At 43.6% G+C, this 14272-nt stretch overlaps 1 protein-coding gene across 3 annotated transcripts in view; it reads left to right on the top strand.

The window, feature by feature from the left end:
- Positions 1 to 14272, top strand: part of LOC120947155 — a 72834-nt gene that overhangs the window by 1246 nt on the left and 57316 nt on the right. Inside the window, exon 1 of one of the 3 annotated variants that reach the window (XM_040362198.1) lies at positions 11675 to 12063. The exons of 1 other annotated variant lie outside the window; for it this stretch is intronic. In XM_040362198.1, the coding sequence (XP_040218132.1) occupies positions 12015 to 12063 (49 nt within the window). In that variant the 5' untranslated portion in view covers positions 11675 to 12014. Of the gene's footprint in view, positions 1 to 11674; positions 12064 to 14272 lie in introns of those variants that run through there. One more of the 3 variants, XM_040362197.1, reaches the window with a different exon arrangement.

The raw sequence follows: 14272 nt of genomic DNA, 5'->3' as shown, positions 1-14272 counted from the left end.
ATAACACATTTTTCACGCTGTAACAGACTGAAAAGTGCAAATCGTCTCTTAACAAACTTTTACTTAACACGCAAACACATGAGATTAGCAAAGCCAGCCCCAAGGGTTGTGCCAGTGGAATCGAACTTCCCCTGCCGTTGTATGTGTTGTAGTCACCGCGTTTGAGAACAAGGAGATTTTGTCTTGACTGTGTGTACGCAAAGCAAGCTTGTCGAGTTCCTCGACAAGCATAACAAGGAACTCGACGAGGAAAACGATGTGTTTCGCCCAACGAGTTCCTCAGTCGTGTATACGAGGCCTCAGTGTTTTTTTTTTTTTTGGTCAGGTTTAATAACACTTTAAAGGAAGTTAAAGATAATAGACTTACTGGCCATATCACCAGGTGAAAATAAGACAAAAAAGTCTCAAAAGGAAAACTAATGCAAACACCTTATCTAAGAATTTGCAAGCTGCAATATATTACATTTTTGTTTTATGGTTTAGTGCTTTAAAATCATACTTACCTAGGGGGATGCAGCATTGGTCCAATGCTGCATCTGTCCCCCACTGGCTCTAACACTGAGAATCGAGCGATCAAACACCACCAATCGCTTGGTTTTCACTGCTCCCTGAGCAGAGAGCTGGTGACTGTCAGGCTTGCTCAGACTCTCAGCGACTTCATTGTCGCAATCTTGCCTGAGCCTGGACCGGTGTCTGCTGAAAACGGGTCACAGGAGTGCAGAACAAACTCCACTCCTGTGATTCATAGAAGTACAGCCAAACTAGCTTTTCCATACTTCTCCTTCAAGCCCATTGTATTAACCATTAAGCCACCATGCTATGTCTTATGCTATGACTACGTAAATTTTATATGTTCATTTATTCTTGCTTATAGCAGACTGCAATTGAGAAAATAGTTTGATCAGTAAGCACAATTCATTTAGGCTCAGCTCACAAAGCAGACTTTACCATCGCTTTAAGTAAGCTGTATATGGTTGCTACAGGTTGCTGAATCTAACATGTCTTCGCTACTCATAGCATCCTCTTGCCAGTTTATCCTAATTTCGAACTGATATTTCTCAGTTCAATAATTTAGGTCAATGCTCAAAATTTCAAGTTGTGAGCTACTAGCCAGGCCTTAAGAGTTAATCGCCACCAGTTGCCCCACCCTACCCCTACCCAGCCCCACCCCTCATTCTGCCCCCCAAAAAATGCCCTCGTAAATTATCAATGCCCATCAGTGCAGCTTGTCAGTGCCCATCAGTGCTGCCTTATCAGTGCATTCATCATCATTGGTCACCACTGCCGCCTCATTAGTGGCCATCAATGTAGCCTCATCGGTGGCCATCAGTGCAGCATATCAGTGCTGCCTTATCAGTGCAGCTTATCAGTGCTGCCTCATTAGTGGCTGTCAGTGCCACCTCATCAGTGCCATCAGTGCAGCCTTATCAGTGCCCATCAGTGCAGCCTATCAGTGCCCATTGGTGCAGTCTCATCAGTGCAGCCTCATCAGTACCTAGCAATGCAGCCTATCATTGCCCATGAGTGCAGCCTCATCAGTGCCCATCAATGTAGCCCATCACTGCATGGGCATCACAGTGAGGAGTTGAGAGGAGAGCTGCCTGGATCACACAGAGAAAAGCTCTGCCGACATGACACAGTTTGGATCTGAAATGCCAGCTACTGTCAAACAAAGTCCTGTCTTCTGGACCGGCTTCTATAAAAGACAGCCCACTGATTAAATTTCCCAGCATTGGACCAGTATGCTGTCTATTATTGGTGGTCCAGGAGTTGGGACTTTGTTTGACAGCAGCTGGTGTTTCAGATCCATGCTGTGTCACAGCGAGAGATACCCTCTCTGTGTGATCTGTCCAGCTCTCCTCCCAACAGTGTCCTGGCTGTTCGCTTCTGGCAGAAGCGGTGCAGCCTTTTCAACAGGACAATAGAGTGGCCCGGCAGGCAATTGCCTTCCTGCTTCACCGGCCCAGTCCGCCCCTGGTCCACACTCGCCCTCAGCTTATTTCCACTCACCTAATGCAAGCAGGTGAGTAGAAAATTTTCAGGGCTGATTTAGGTGATATTTATCTTTTTCTAATCATGAATATCATTGGTAAATCTGACCTGAAAAGACTAATAGATGATGTCCTAAAAAACACACTAGGTAGACAATAGTTGGGTTTAATGTTTTTGTGGCATGGGGTAATTTAGGGATTGGTGGTAGTAGTAAGGATACTGAAATGGTATTTAAAGTAATATCATAAACACTTTTAGCAGTTTCCTGTAAACGAGTCTGTGTGTAAATTCACAATGGCTGATAAGATCTGTAATGAGCCGGTTGTATTACTGCTCTGTACAGGTGAATCGGGAAAGTGCTGGATTCCTGCATTCTGAAGGAAATGGTTGTTTCATGAGTGTTAGGAGTATTTGGACATACCTGATATTTCATCAAAGTTTTCAAGGATGGGTCACACTTAATATTCAGTCAATGTTATGCCACAGAAAGCTGTTATAGACTGCAGACATGTAACAGGAGATGGTTAAACACTACATGTATTCTACAAGAGATGATCGGAGCCTGCAGACGTGCTAGAGGAGATGGCCAGGGACTGCGAATACGGTATGAAAGTTGTTGGAGACTGGGGGATATGCTTCAATAGACAGTCATAGACTGGAGACACATTACATGAGACTGCTAAATACCACTATTATTACAGTCCCTTTATAAATCAACACTCACATTTGTGCTGCCTACAGGCCCCATAGGGGCAGGGATACAGGGATGGACATGTGCCGCTCATCTACCCTGTAAATGCTCAGATGTGCGGTTATCGCCTTATAGGCGCAGCCTGTCATTGGTTAGTACGGGTAGCTGGGCACTGGTGCTGTCACTTCTAGAGCAGATATATACACTTGTTTTTCACAGTACACATCTTTCATGTGAATGAGCTCTAAAAATGAAGGTTGAGCACCAGGGTTCCAAAGTATGTAAAAGTTCCTGAATATATACTGTATGTTGCACCTATGTAACTTGTTAGACCCCTTTCACACTGAAGCGTTTTTACAGCGTTTTAGCGTTAAAAATAGCGCTATTAAAACGCTCATAAAACGCTCTCAATGCATCTCAATGCACCCTTTCACACTGAGTCCTGCAAGCAGCATCTTTGGAGCAGCTTTTGGGCGCTGAAAAAAAAACGCTCCAAAAATGCCCCTCTCCATTGAAATGAATTGAAAGCGCTGTAAAAACGCCTTGCCCTTTCACACTGAGGCACTGCAAAAACGCCCTAAAACGTTAGGGTCTTAGCGATGCTTTACCAGCGTTTTTCAGGCGCTGGCAGTGTGAAAGGGCTCTAAAAGCACTCAGGCTTTCACATTGGGATTGCAGACGAGGCTTCGCCTGAAAAACGCTCGAAAAATGAGATGAGGCTTCTTTCAGGTGCTTTACAGGCTCTTTTTTTAATGCCAAAGCGCCTAAAAAACGCTTGAATAACGCCCGAAAAATGCCCCAGTGTGAAAGGGGCCTTACTCTATATATGGTGACATTTGGGATAACTGGACAGAAAATCCACTTTCAATTTGTTCAGTCCTAGAACTTTGACATATATATATAATTCCAATTAGATTTAGTTGACCTGTATGAATTGTCTTCTTGATTTTGTACATATATGTTGTTTTATTATTGTCTTTAGATTTTTGGTCATGATTACAACCGATTCTAAGAAATCCGTGGCATTACAGAGCAACTACTTCATCATGCTAACGATTGTTTTTACTGGTGTTTGTGCAAAACGTTTTTATTTGTTTATTACATTATGCTTTGTTTAATAATCAAACAAGGAAAAAACGCTCCATCAATGACCTTATTTTCCCTAATGATCCACAGTTCAGTTATCGGTTGCAATAACGACACATGACTGTGCTACGCCCACACTTGGCATCTTTTATCGGATGTTACCCAGCTATGATGCTTACCATACAAGTATATTTTTGTTGTGTAAAGGCATACAGAAATCATCCAATAGGCCAGAAAGTGACTGTGGCACCGAAAAAAAAAATGTTTTACTCACGCAGTCCTCTGCACTTTTCCTGAACTGTGCATTTATTTCACATCGGTGATTCAAATATGTTGATTTCAGATGGTCAGAATAATAGCCAGGAAACTAGCACTTTCAGAAGGAGCTCAGCAATGGCTCTCTAGGGAAAAGTTTACTGTAAAAGAAACCTGTACCAAAAGAAGTATAGAGGCCACCATTTTAAACTGTCTTCTGAAACGTTTAGCTGCCTGGCTGTCTCTGTCTTCAGTACCTGAAACATGCCACCCAACTTTCTGAGATGGGACACCTGTTACTAAAAGTATGTAGGCATTGGATACATCCCTGCCACGCCCCCCAAAACGATTGGTACTTTTTTACCACTACTATTTCTTTATATTGGCTTTTGGAATTTACAAATGGAAAAATGTAGGGATTGCATGAAAGGTAAAACACTTTTTGATAGATAAATACAGGCATAATCCACTTTTAACCCTCCTCTTGTGTTAAGGTCAGAACCGACCTGTTTTCAGGTTTTGAATGTCTATAAGTATCACATAAATTTGTTTATTGCATCAAGATTTTTTTACTTTGTCAGGAACCTCTATTTAAACAATGTAATAGAAAAAGAATCCTTTTCACTAAATTATAAAATACTGTGGTGAAAATTAAGACGTTAATGGTGTTAGGGTCAATTCTGACCCAGTTATAATATAGGATTATAGGACACTAATAAGTGCCAAAACTGAAATCATAAACACTCTCTCTGCTTAGTAACACTGACAGCCAATCACCTCTCAACCCTGTGAGCTGTAGTTAGGGAGGGGCCTATCTCTTTGCCTGCTTGTCTGCTTCTCTAAATAAAGTAAAGAAACATAGGACCAATACATTTCTATTCTATTGAGGTTTATTTTACCATTTTTTTAATTTGAAAATGAGAGATATGCTATCAAAAGAAAGGTCTAAGGGGTCACACCAAAAATATTAAAACCAATCTTTTCAATGATAAAGAAGCCTAACAAGGTAACCAAGAGGTAAGAAACAAATTGGATGATAAATAATTGTTCAGAGGGTATTTTATGGCTGATTTAAGACACGGGTCAAAACCGACCCGTTAACATCATGGATAGTAACAGAAAGCTAACATAAGAGGAGGGTTAAGTACACAATGGGGTTTATTTGCAAAATCAGGCTCACTTCTGCATAGAAACTAATGATTTTCCAGTTTTTATTACCAGGCTTAATTGATCAAGCTGGAGTTGGAAGCTCATTGGTTTCTATGCAGAAGTGAGCCTGCTTTTGCACTCTCCAGCGATAGTAAATAAACCCCATTATGTACTTAAAAGTGGGGTATGCCTGTAGTGCATTTTTATATACAACTATATAGATCAGACCAAAATGAGGGACACCTGAGGAGGAAAGAGGGACAGTCCCTCAAAATCAGGGACAGTTGGGAGCTATGCCAAAAGTACTGACCTGGAACAATCATGCAACAAGTGAGAATATCAGCAAGTCAGAATAAAGTCAATTATTTTTCAGCATACTGTATATACTCGAGTATAAGCCAAGTTTTTCAGCCCTTTTTTTAGGGCTGAAAATACCCCCTCTGCTTATACTCGAGTCAGTGTACCAGAAAGGCTGCGAGCGTCCATTGTTTAAAAGTCGCAGCTTCCCCCATGTCCCTTCCGTGATAGGCGTTTCCCAGCAGACACTGTGTTCAGTGTTTAGCCAATCACGGACATCTTTTCATCCTTGGACAAGAGAATGTCCGTGATAGGCAGAACACTGAACACAGAGTCTGCTGGGAAACCGAGTCCAAGGATGAGAAGACGTCCGTGATAGGCTGCTGGGAAACGCCTATCACAGAACGGGACCAGGAGGAGACCGCGACTTTTAAACAATGAATGGACGCCCGAAGCCTGTAAAAATTCCAGGTACACTGACTCGGGCACAGGGAGGCTGCAATGGGCACAGTCAGGTGGCAATGGGCACAGTGGCAATGGGCACAGTGAGGTGGCAATGTGCACAGTGGCAATGGGCACAGTGAGGTGGCAATGGGCACAGTGAGGTTGAGCACAGTGAGGAGGCAATGGGCACAGTGAGGTTGGGCACAGTGAGGTGGCAATTGGCACAGTGAGGTTGGGCACAGTGAGGTTGGGCACAGTGATGCTGCAATGGGCACAGTGAGGCATGCAAATGAGCATTGTTGACCCTCTTTTCCACTTACAGTGGCTGCTGCATTCTCACCCTAGGCTTATACTCGAGTCAATACGTTTTCCAAGTTTTTTTGGGTAAAATTAGGTACCTCGGCTTATACTCAAGTATATACGATACTTGAAAGTAAATTTCAAAATGTGACACTGTATGACTTATGGCAGCCTTTCTTAAACCTTTTACCCCAGAGGAACCCTATAAAATAAATTCTATGTCTTGGGGGAACCCCTGATGAAACCAGTGGAAAATATGCCCCTTACTTTTGTGGCCAGTGGGAAGAATGCCCTTCTTAGGAACAGCTAAAAAGATCATTGGTGTCATGCAAATGACTAACAGGTGGCCCTGGCCTCAGAACTATGCAAGTACCATCAGATAGAAGGTCAACCCGCCACAGTTCAAGGAACCCCTAACAACATCTGGAGGAACCCTCAGGTTCCATGAAATCCTAGTTGAGAATATATGTGATTTATAGAGCACAAACAACTGCAGAACACTACAGCTTTTTCTCCAGGCATTGTCATATTGCACCAGACCACCACAGTCCCTTTTGTTTGTACTTCCAATGCTTTGACAGCTTGCTGTGTCTCACATATAGAAAGCCCAAGGCAAAAAAAATCAAAGAACAAAATAAGTACTAGCATGTTTTTTACAGCCACTTGCAGGACGGAAAAAAAAGTCCTGCAAGCAGCATCTTTGAGCATTAAAATCAATGGGCTTTGCAGGCGCTTTTAACCCCTTGTTAGCCCCTTCATTGGGGTTAAAAGCACCCCGTTCCCGCCTGTAAAGTGCCACTAAAGCGGTCTGAATGTGAAAGGAGCCTAAAGGTGCATCTAAAGCTTTTTTTTAGTGTGTAAGGGCGTGCTCACACCAGGTGCAGTGTGGGAACGCATGCAAAATCATGCATTTTCCCACACTACACTGAAAAGCACTGTCCTTGTGCAGATACATACAGGTGCCATTATTTTCTTGATGGCGCCCCACGCATCTAGCAAACGTACGTGTGCTTGCGTATCTTAATATGCATACTGTAGTACATGCGTTTTGGTGCAGCGTGATTTAAAAAAAGTAACATACCAACACCCTTTTTTCACTTTTCTCATGCTTAAGGCAGTCCATTAAAATGAATGGATTGCACTAAAATGTGACACACAGGAACACGCAAAAAAAAAAAGTGCATGCCTGGACGCACCTCTTAGGTGTGAACAAACCCTGAAAGTGTTAAAAACCCCTATCATGTTGTTGTTTGTGTCTTGTTTTTCTGGTGACCATTGTCATTGACACAGAATCTGTTGAGAGATTTGAGATTTTACCGGAAAAGGAATAAAGGGAAAATCGTACAATCTACGAGACTCTTGCTCTGGTGACATCTGCATAAAAGATCATTTTTCTCTCACTTTGGAGAGAGATCCTATTACTTTCTGTTGTGTCTCCGAGGCAGGAAGTGAAGGGAAAGCTTGTCAATTGGAAACAAACAGCAAGAATAAAATCACATTTTAATTTCCTATTCTTTGCAAAAGGAAAAAAGATACATTGGGCTGGATTCAGATACAATGGTGTATCTATCCGCCCGGCGTAACGTATCTCAAATACGTTACGCCGCCGTAATTTAGGGCGCAAGTTCTGTATTCAGAAACAACTTGCGCCCCCTTTGTTACAGCGGCGTAACGTATGTGTGTCGGCGTAAGCCCGCCTAATTCAAATGTGGATGATGTGGGTGTGTTTTATGTATATTAACGGTGACCCCGCGTATTTGAAGTTTTTTACGAACGGCGCATGAAAAAAACCCTGTGCGCATGCTCCAAATTCCGCCGCAAATCGTCATTGCTTTTGACGTGAACGTAAATTACGTCCAGCCCTATTCGCGAACGACTTACGCAAACGACGTAAAATTTTCAAAACTCGACGCGGGAACGACGGCCATACTTAACATAGGATACGCCTCATATAGCAGGGGTAACTATACGCCGAAAAAAGCCTAACGTAAACAATGTAAAAAAATGCGCTGGCCGGACGTACGTTTCTGAATCGGCGTATATACCTAATTAGCATATTCCTTGCGTAAATATACGTAAGCGCCACCTAGCGGCCAGCGTAAATATGCAGCCTAAGATACGACGGTGTAAGACACTTACGCCGTTCGGATCTTAGGGAAATCTATGCGTAACTGATTCTATGAATCGGGCGCATAGAAACGACCCGCACACTCAGAGATACGACGGTGTATCCGGAGATACGCCGTCGTCTCTCCTTACTGAATCTGGCCCAAAGTATGCAAATTAAGTACAATTTTTAATAACTTGCTGAATGGTTTCACAAATTATTTGGAATTTATGTTTTAGGGTAGAGACACTGCCCTGCTGCTCTTTGGCTGCGGTGCAGGTGCGGCGCAGTGTACCCGTGGCTTTTATGCAGGTTAGCTGCATTTTCCCATAGACTTCTATTATGTCCCGCAGTTTTTTTTGCGCTTTCTGAAAGTGCACCAAAAGTTCTGCATGCAGGAGCATATATCAATAAAATGTTGACAAATGTTGGAAGAACAAGTTGTAAACTTTTCTTTCTATCAGTGGCTGCAGCTTTAATCAGAGTTTCAGATAGACCTTTATGTTGCATCTTATTTCATAAATCATAAAATATTGCACACAATTTAAAACACATATTTACCCACAGAAACAAGCTTCTTGTTCATGGTCGTAATAGTTTACTGATATTTATATGCAGGATTTTGCTGAAAGGAAGATCCTGTGTAAAAAAACACTTTACTGTTACTGTATGTTCCATAAGGACCTTGCTCACAGGTGTGTGCACATGGGGTGCCAGGTGTACCTGGGCACACCCTAAGCCCCCTGTACTATGCAGATTTCCCATACTGCCTGGCTGCAGAGAAAGGGATTGGGGAATCTCTGTCCTCAGTCCCTCTTCTCTGTCTCAAAAGTGAGACATCAGGGGTCTGTTTAGACACCCTGATATTTCACCAAAGCCCCCCAATGGGGCTCTTACAGTGGTTGTAAACCCATATAAAAAAATAAAAACCTGTAAGACGAAGGCATAATGAGCTAGTATTCATCGCATACTAGCTCATTATTAAATACTTACCAAAGCTGTTGCAGTGGTCCCCGTACAACGCTGTGACCGACGACATGACTCCTGGAGTTATTTCTGGGTTTGCGGACTCCAGCGATGTGATTGGCCAGAACCACAATGACGTCACTCCTGCGCATGTGTGCGGGAGCCACTGGTAACGACACAGGCCCTTTAGAAATGGCCCAATCGAGCTGTTTCTTCAGTGTGCATGCGCCGATGATGTTGGCGCAAGCGTATATGGTAAATATCTCCTAAAACTAAACCATGGAGGTTTAGGAGATATTTACAGAACCTTTAGGTAAGCCTTGAGGATTACCTGTAGGTACAAGTGGTGTAACAGGGTTTTTTATTCTTTAAAAATAACAAACATATCATACTTGCCTCCACTGTGCAGTTTGTTTTGCACAGAATGGCCCCGAACACCGTTTTCTGGGGTCCCTCGGTGGCTCTCGCGGCTCCTCCCCGCATCAGATAACCCCCTAGGAGAAGCGCTCTCCTGGGGGTTGCCTTGCGGGCGTGCTCCCGGGTCCAGCACTTGTGTCCTTGGCCCCAATTACTGGACTTGGCGCCACCCCCCGCCTCATTGGATTTGATTGACAGCAGCGGGAGCCAATGGCTGTGCTGCTATCAATCTATCCAATCAAGAGCCGCGACCCTGTGGAGAGAGGGACAGCCCATCCCCACCTAGGGAAATTTGGGGCTCAGGTAAGTAAAACAGGGGGGTCCGGTGACTGCCAGGTGTTTTTTCACCTTAATGCATAGGATGCATTAAGGTGAAAAAACATGAGGGTTTACAAACCCTTGGGGGGCGTGGTCTGGAGCTGCATGTAGCAGGACGTGCAGAGTGAGAGCTCCGCTCGAGACATATGCTTTTCGACCAATCCTGGGGGATTTTTTCCCAATCACAGACCACCTGAGGACCCCGGACACCCTACTTACCTACAGGCTCCCATGTCTCCTCCTAAAAGATCCGGGGCTTTAGCCAAACTGGCCCAATTCCGTCACGACGGGCACGACACGGAGGAGGAAGATGGCGCAGATCAGCCTCGTGTGGACGAGACCCAGGCCTCGGGGGACAGAATCGAGGAGGTGAAAATCGACATTTCCCTGATTCGCCAAGATGTCCAGAAGCTGTGCGAGCGGGTGTCTGAGACGGAGCACCGGGTCGACCATGTGGAGGAAGGCCTGCATCCCCTCTAGGTTACCACTGAACAGCTGCAATACCAACTCAACGCTGTCCTCTCCAAGCAAGACGACACGGAGAACCGCCTTAGGAGATGCAACCTGTGCTTCGTGGGCATCCCCGAGAGATCGGAAGGCGCCGACCCCCCTACTTACCTCGGGAACCTGCTGATCAAGTCGTTCGGAAGGGAGGCCTTCTCCTCGACTTTCGTAGTGGAGCGCGCACATCGCCTTGCGGCAAAACCCCCTCCCGCCGGGGCCCCGCCACGGACCTTCATCGCAAAGTTCCTCAACTACCGTGGTTGTGACGCAATCCTTCGGCTCACCCGCGAGAGAGGAAACATCCCCATCGGTAACGTGCACGTGGCGGTGTTCCCGGACTTCTCGGCCGAGGTTCGGGTTTACAAACCCTTTAAGTTGTGCTGCGTAAACTGTCTGCGCTATATAAATCCTGTATAATAATAATAATAATAATTTCTGCCCTACTGACACATCCAGTGCTCTACTGACACTGTCCACTGCCATGTATATATATGTTTGTGTGTGTTTGGGCTTTGGGGTGCACACCCTAATGCACTAGGCTGCGCACACCTATAACCTTGCTTATACACACGTTAAATTCTTCTTCATCCTCTTCAAGCTGCCAGTATTGCAATTTACGCTCATTTATGCTCATCTATACACTTGCGCATGCGCAAACATACAAATGATCTATTCTTTTTACTATTCTTTTTACTGATCTGGATACATTGCAGCATTATCTTTCAGCAGCTGTGTGCATTGTCCCATCCCAGATGAAAAATGCACCGGTGTTCAGATCTTAAAAAAAAAAAAAAAGCAACACAAGCGCAGTTTTTTTCGTCTGTGTGTAAGAGGCTATATTCTTTATACAGTACACAACCCATACAATAATAGAACATTTAGCCACAGGTACCGTATCTAGCATCTCTGTTTGTAGGAGATTTTACAGCCGATTACGACACATACTTCACTGCGCATATTTTACTTCTTTTATGTTAACGTTATTTGAACAGTACAGCTAATAATTGTGTAATATCTGAGGCATGTTCAGGGGTGCACTCATAACACACTTGGTTTCAACCCATCTAGTCATCTTGGCTTATCAAGCAAGGGAGATAAATTCCTATGGGCTGCTCCCTTTTTTTTTTTTTCACTCACTCCTGGCTGGGAGCCACCTACAGTTCAGAAACACAGCCTCTGAAAAAGCCAGCACTGATTGAGCTCTTAGTTGAGTTTCCTCTGTAGCTGAGACAAGAATCCAGCCTCCAGTTCTCCTTACAGCTGGAAACTGGCTCCTTTTTTACATAGCTGGCTGTACAGATTGTGCGGAGAGAGAGCTCAGCAATGCTGACAATCATGGATACTGATAGAGGAAAAAGAAGAATTTAAAAGCTTTACATTAGAAAAAAAAAAAGAGTAACATTGTGGAGGGGAGATCCAGGTCTTGTTAAGTCCCTACCTTCTGGAGACGTGCAGAAACCGCAGAACTGACTTTGTTGGAGCGAGACAATGTTTAACTGGCACAAGACCTTTGCTATTCTGCCACATTGGAAGAGAGGTATGTCTTAAGAGTTTGGCATATTGATGGATATATTTGCTGCTTTTTGTTTTTACACTCTTTTTATTCATACAGTTTTATGTTTTAAAGGTAAAATTGCAACTTAGCATACTGCGATATTATTATTATTATTATTATTATTATTATTATTATTATGCAGGATTTATAAAACACCAACAGTTTGCACAGCGCTTTACAACATAAGGGCAGACAGTACAGTTACAATACAATTTAATACAGGAGGAATCATAGGGCCCTGCTCAATAGAGCTTACAATCTAAGAGAGAGGGTCAAGTGATACAAAATGTAATAACTGTGAGGATGAGCTGCGCACTGATTTAGCATTTATATGGAAAGCAGATAGAAGTTACAGCAGCTAAATATAGGCAGTGTGGTCCACTTACTAAAGAATACAGACTGTTCACTTAGCAAGGTGTACGTTCACTTTGAAAAGTGAATGTTAGTAAATAAGGTGAAGTTGTCTTGACTTAGAATGCTTAATCATGTTCTACCAAACATTTTTTTTCTCTCGCATTTAATTGAACACAGCTTCACCTCATTTACGAACATTACATTTTTTAGGTGAAAGACCTACTTTCTTTAGCAGATTAACCCTATTATAGCTGACCATACAATACTGAATTGGCCGAAATTCCAGCCATGGGTGGCCTTGTCAGCAGCAACCGGATCAACAAACTTCAATTGAAAAATCAAAAGAGCGGGTAAAAAGTTGTCAGCTGAACAGTGGCTGCATCCAATCAGATGTAGTCACTATTTGGGAATTCAAATAGCCACAAGTGTTGTGGCTGTCTGCATACAGCTGTCAGGGAAGAGTCCTTCATTTGCTGGAGGACTTCCGTTAGAGATCAATTCATGTATGGCCAGCTTAAAGTGGTTGTAAACCCTTTACAGACCACTTTTTGCTACAGGTAAGCCTATAATAAGGCTTACTTGTAGCTACCCTGGATATCTCCTAAACCTGAATGGTTTAGGAGATATCCCCTGTCCTCTGCAAGTGCTGATGTCATTGCACGTGAGCACTGAAGCAACGGCACGTATGCGCAGGAGTGACGTCATCGTGGCTCCGGCCAATCACATTCCCGGAGCCACGATACCCAGAAGTAACCCCCGGGAGAGATGTCGCCGGCCAGAGGGGTGTACGAGGACCACTGCGGGGACTTCGATGTGAGGTAAGTAATTCATAATGAGCTAGTATGCTGTGCATACTAGCTCATTATGCGTTTGTCTTGCAGGGTTTTTTTTATAGGGTTTACAACCACTTTAAGTTTACAGTTTGGACACAGAGGACGTGATTAAGTCAAGTGAATCTGTATTTTTTTCAAAACAACCAGTCATGCACAAGTTTCAATACCTATATCTTGGCCTTCAGGAGAAAGATTAAAACCCATCTCTTCTGAGGTCAAGGGGTTCCTTTACCCATGAAATGGATACAGCGCCCAGAGGCGATTCAGTTTGCATGTGTTGCGCTTTACAAGTCTCTCACTCACTCACTCACTATATAAATAAATCTTTAAAGCGGTTGTAAACCTCCCCCCCAAAAAAAAAAAAAAACCTGCAAGACAAAGGCATAATGAACTAGTATGACTAGCATACTAGTTCATTATGAATTTCTTACCTTAGATCGAAGCCCCCAAAGCCGTTCTCGTCTCCCCCTCTGGCGGCAGACATCTCTCCGGGAAGGTTACTTCTGGGTATTGTCGCTCTGGCGCTATGATTGGCCGGAGCGGCGAAGACGTCACTCCGCGCATGCGGCAAAGCTGGCATTAGCCATTGAGAAAACCGGCATTCTTAGTGCGCCTGCACCGTTGTCTATGGCACGCATGCGCCGTAGACAACAGTGTATTCCTTTTGGCAAATATCTCCTAAATCTAGGATTACCTGTAGGTGTAACTTCCCACAGAGGGTTTACAACCACTTTAATAGGAACACAGGGCAGGTCTCTTCATTGTTGTAAATCCCACCACAGTTCTGAGTGTAGTATGAATGCGCGAAAAGTCACACTGAACAAAAAAAAAAGTGGGCGAGTTACTAAATGTTTGACAGACAGGATTGCTTAAATAAAGATTAAAAACAAAATTAAAGAAAATCTTTAATTTGTGGCCAAACACAGCTTCACTAGTCTGGCCATACATTATACAACTTTCTTGTACAACTTTCCCTTAGATTTACCAAAACCATATAATATGAG

Source organism: Rana temporaria, chromosome 8 (genome assembly GCF_905171775.1).
Source record: "Rana temporaria chromosome 8, aRanTem1.1, whole genome shotgun sequence".
In the NCBI taxonomy this organism is placed as follows: domain Eukaryota; kingdom Metazoa; phylum Chordata; class Amphibia; order Anura; family Ranidae; genus Rana; species Rana temporaria.
Note: the sequence above shows the minus strand (reverse complement) of the source record. Positions and strands in the feature narration are given on the sequence as shown.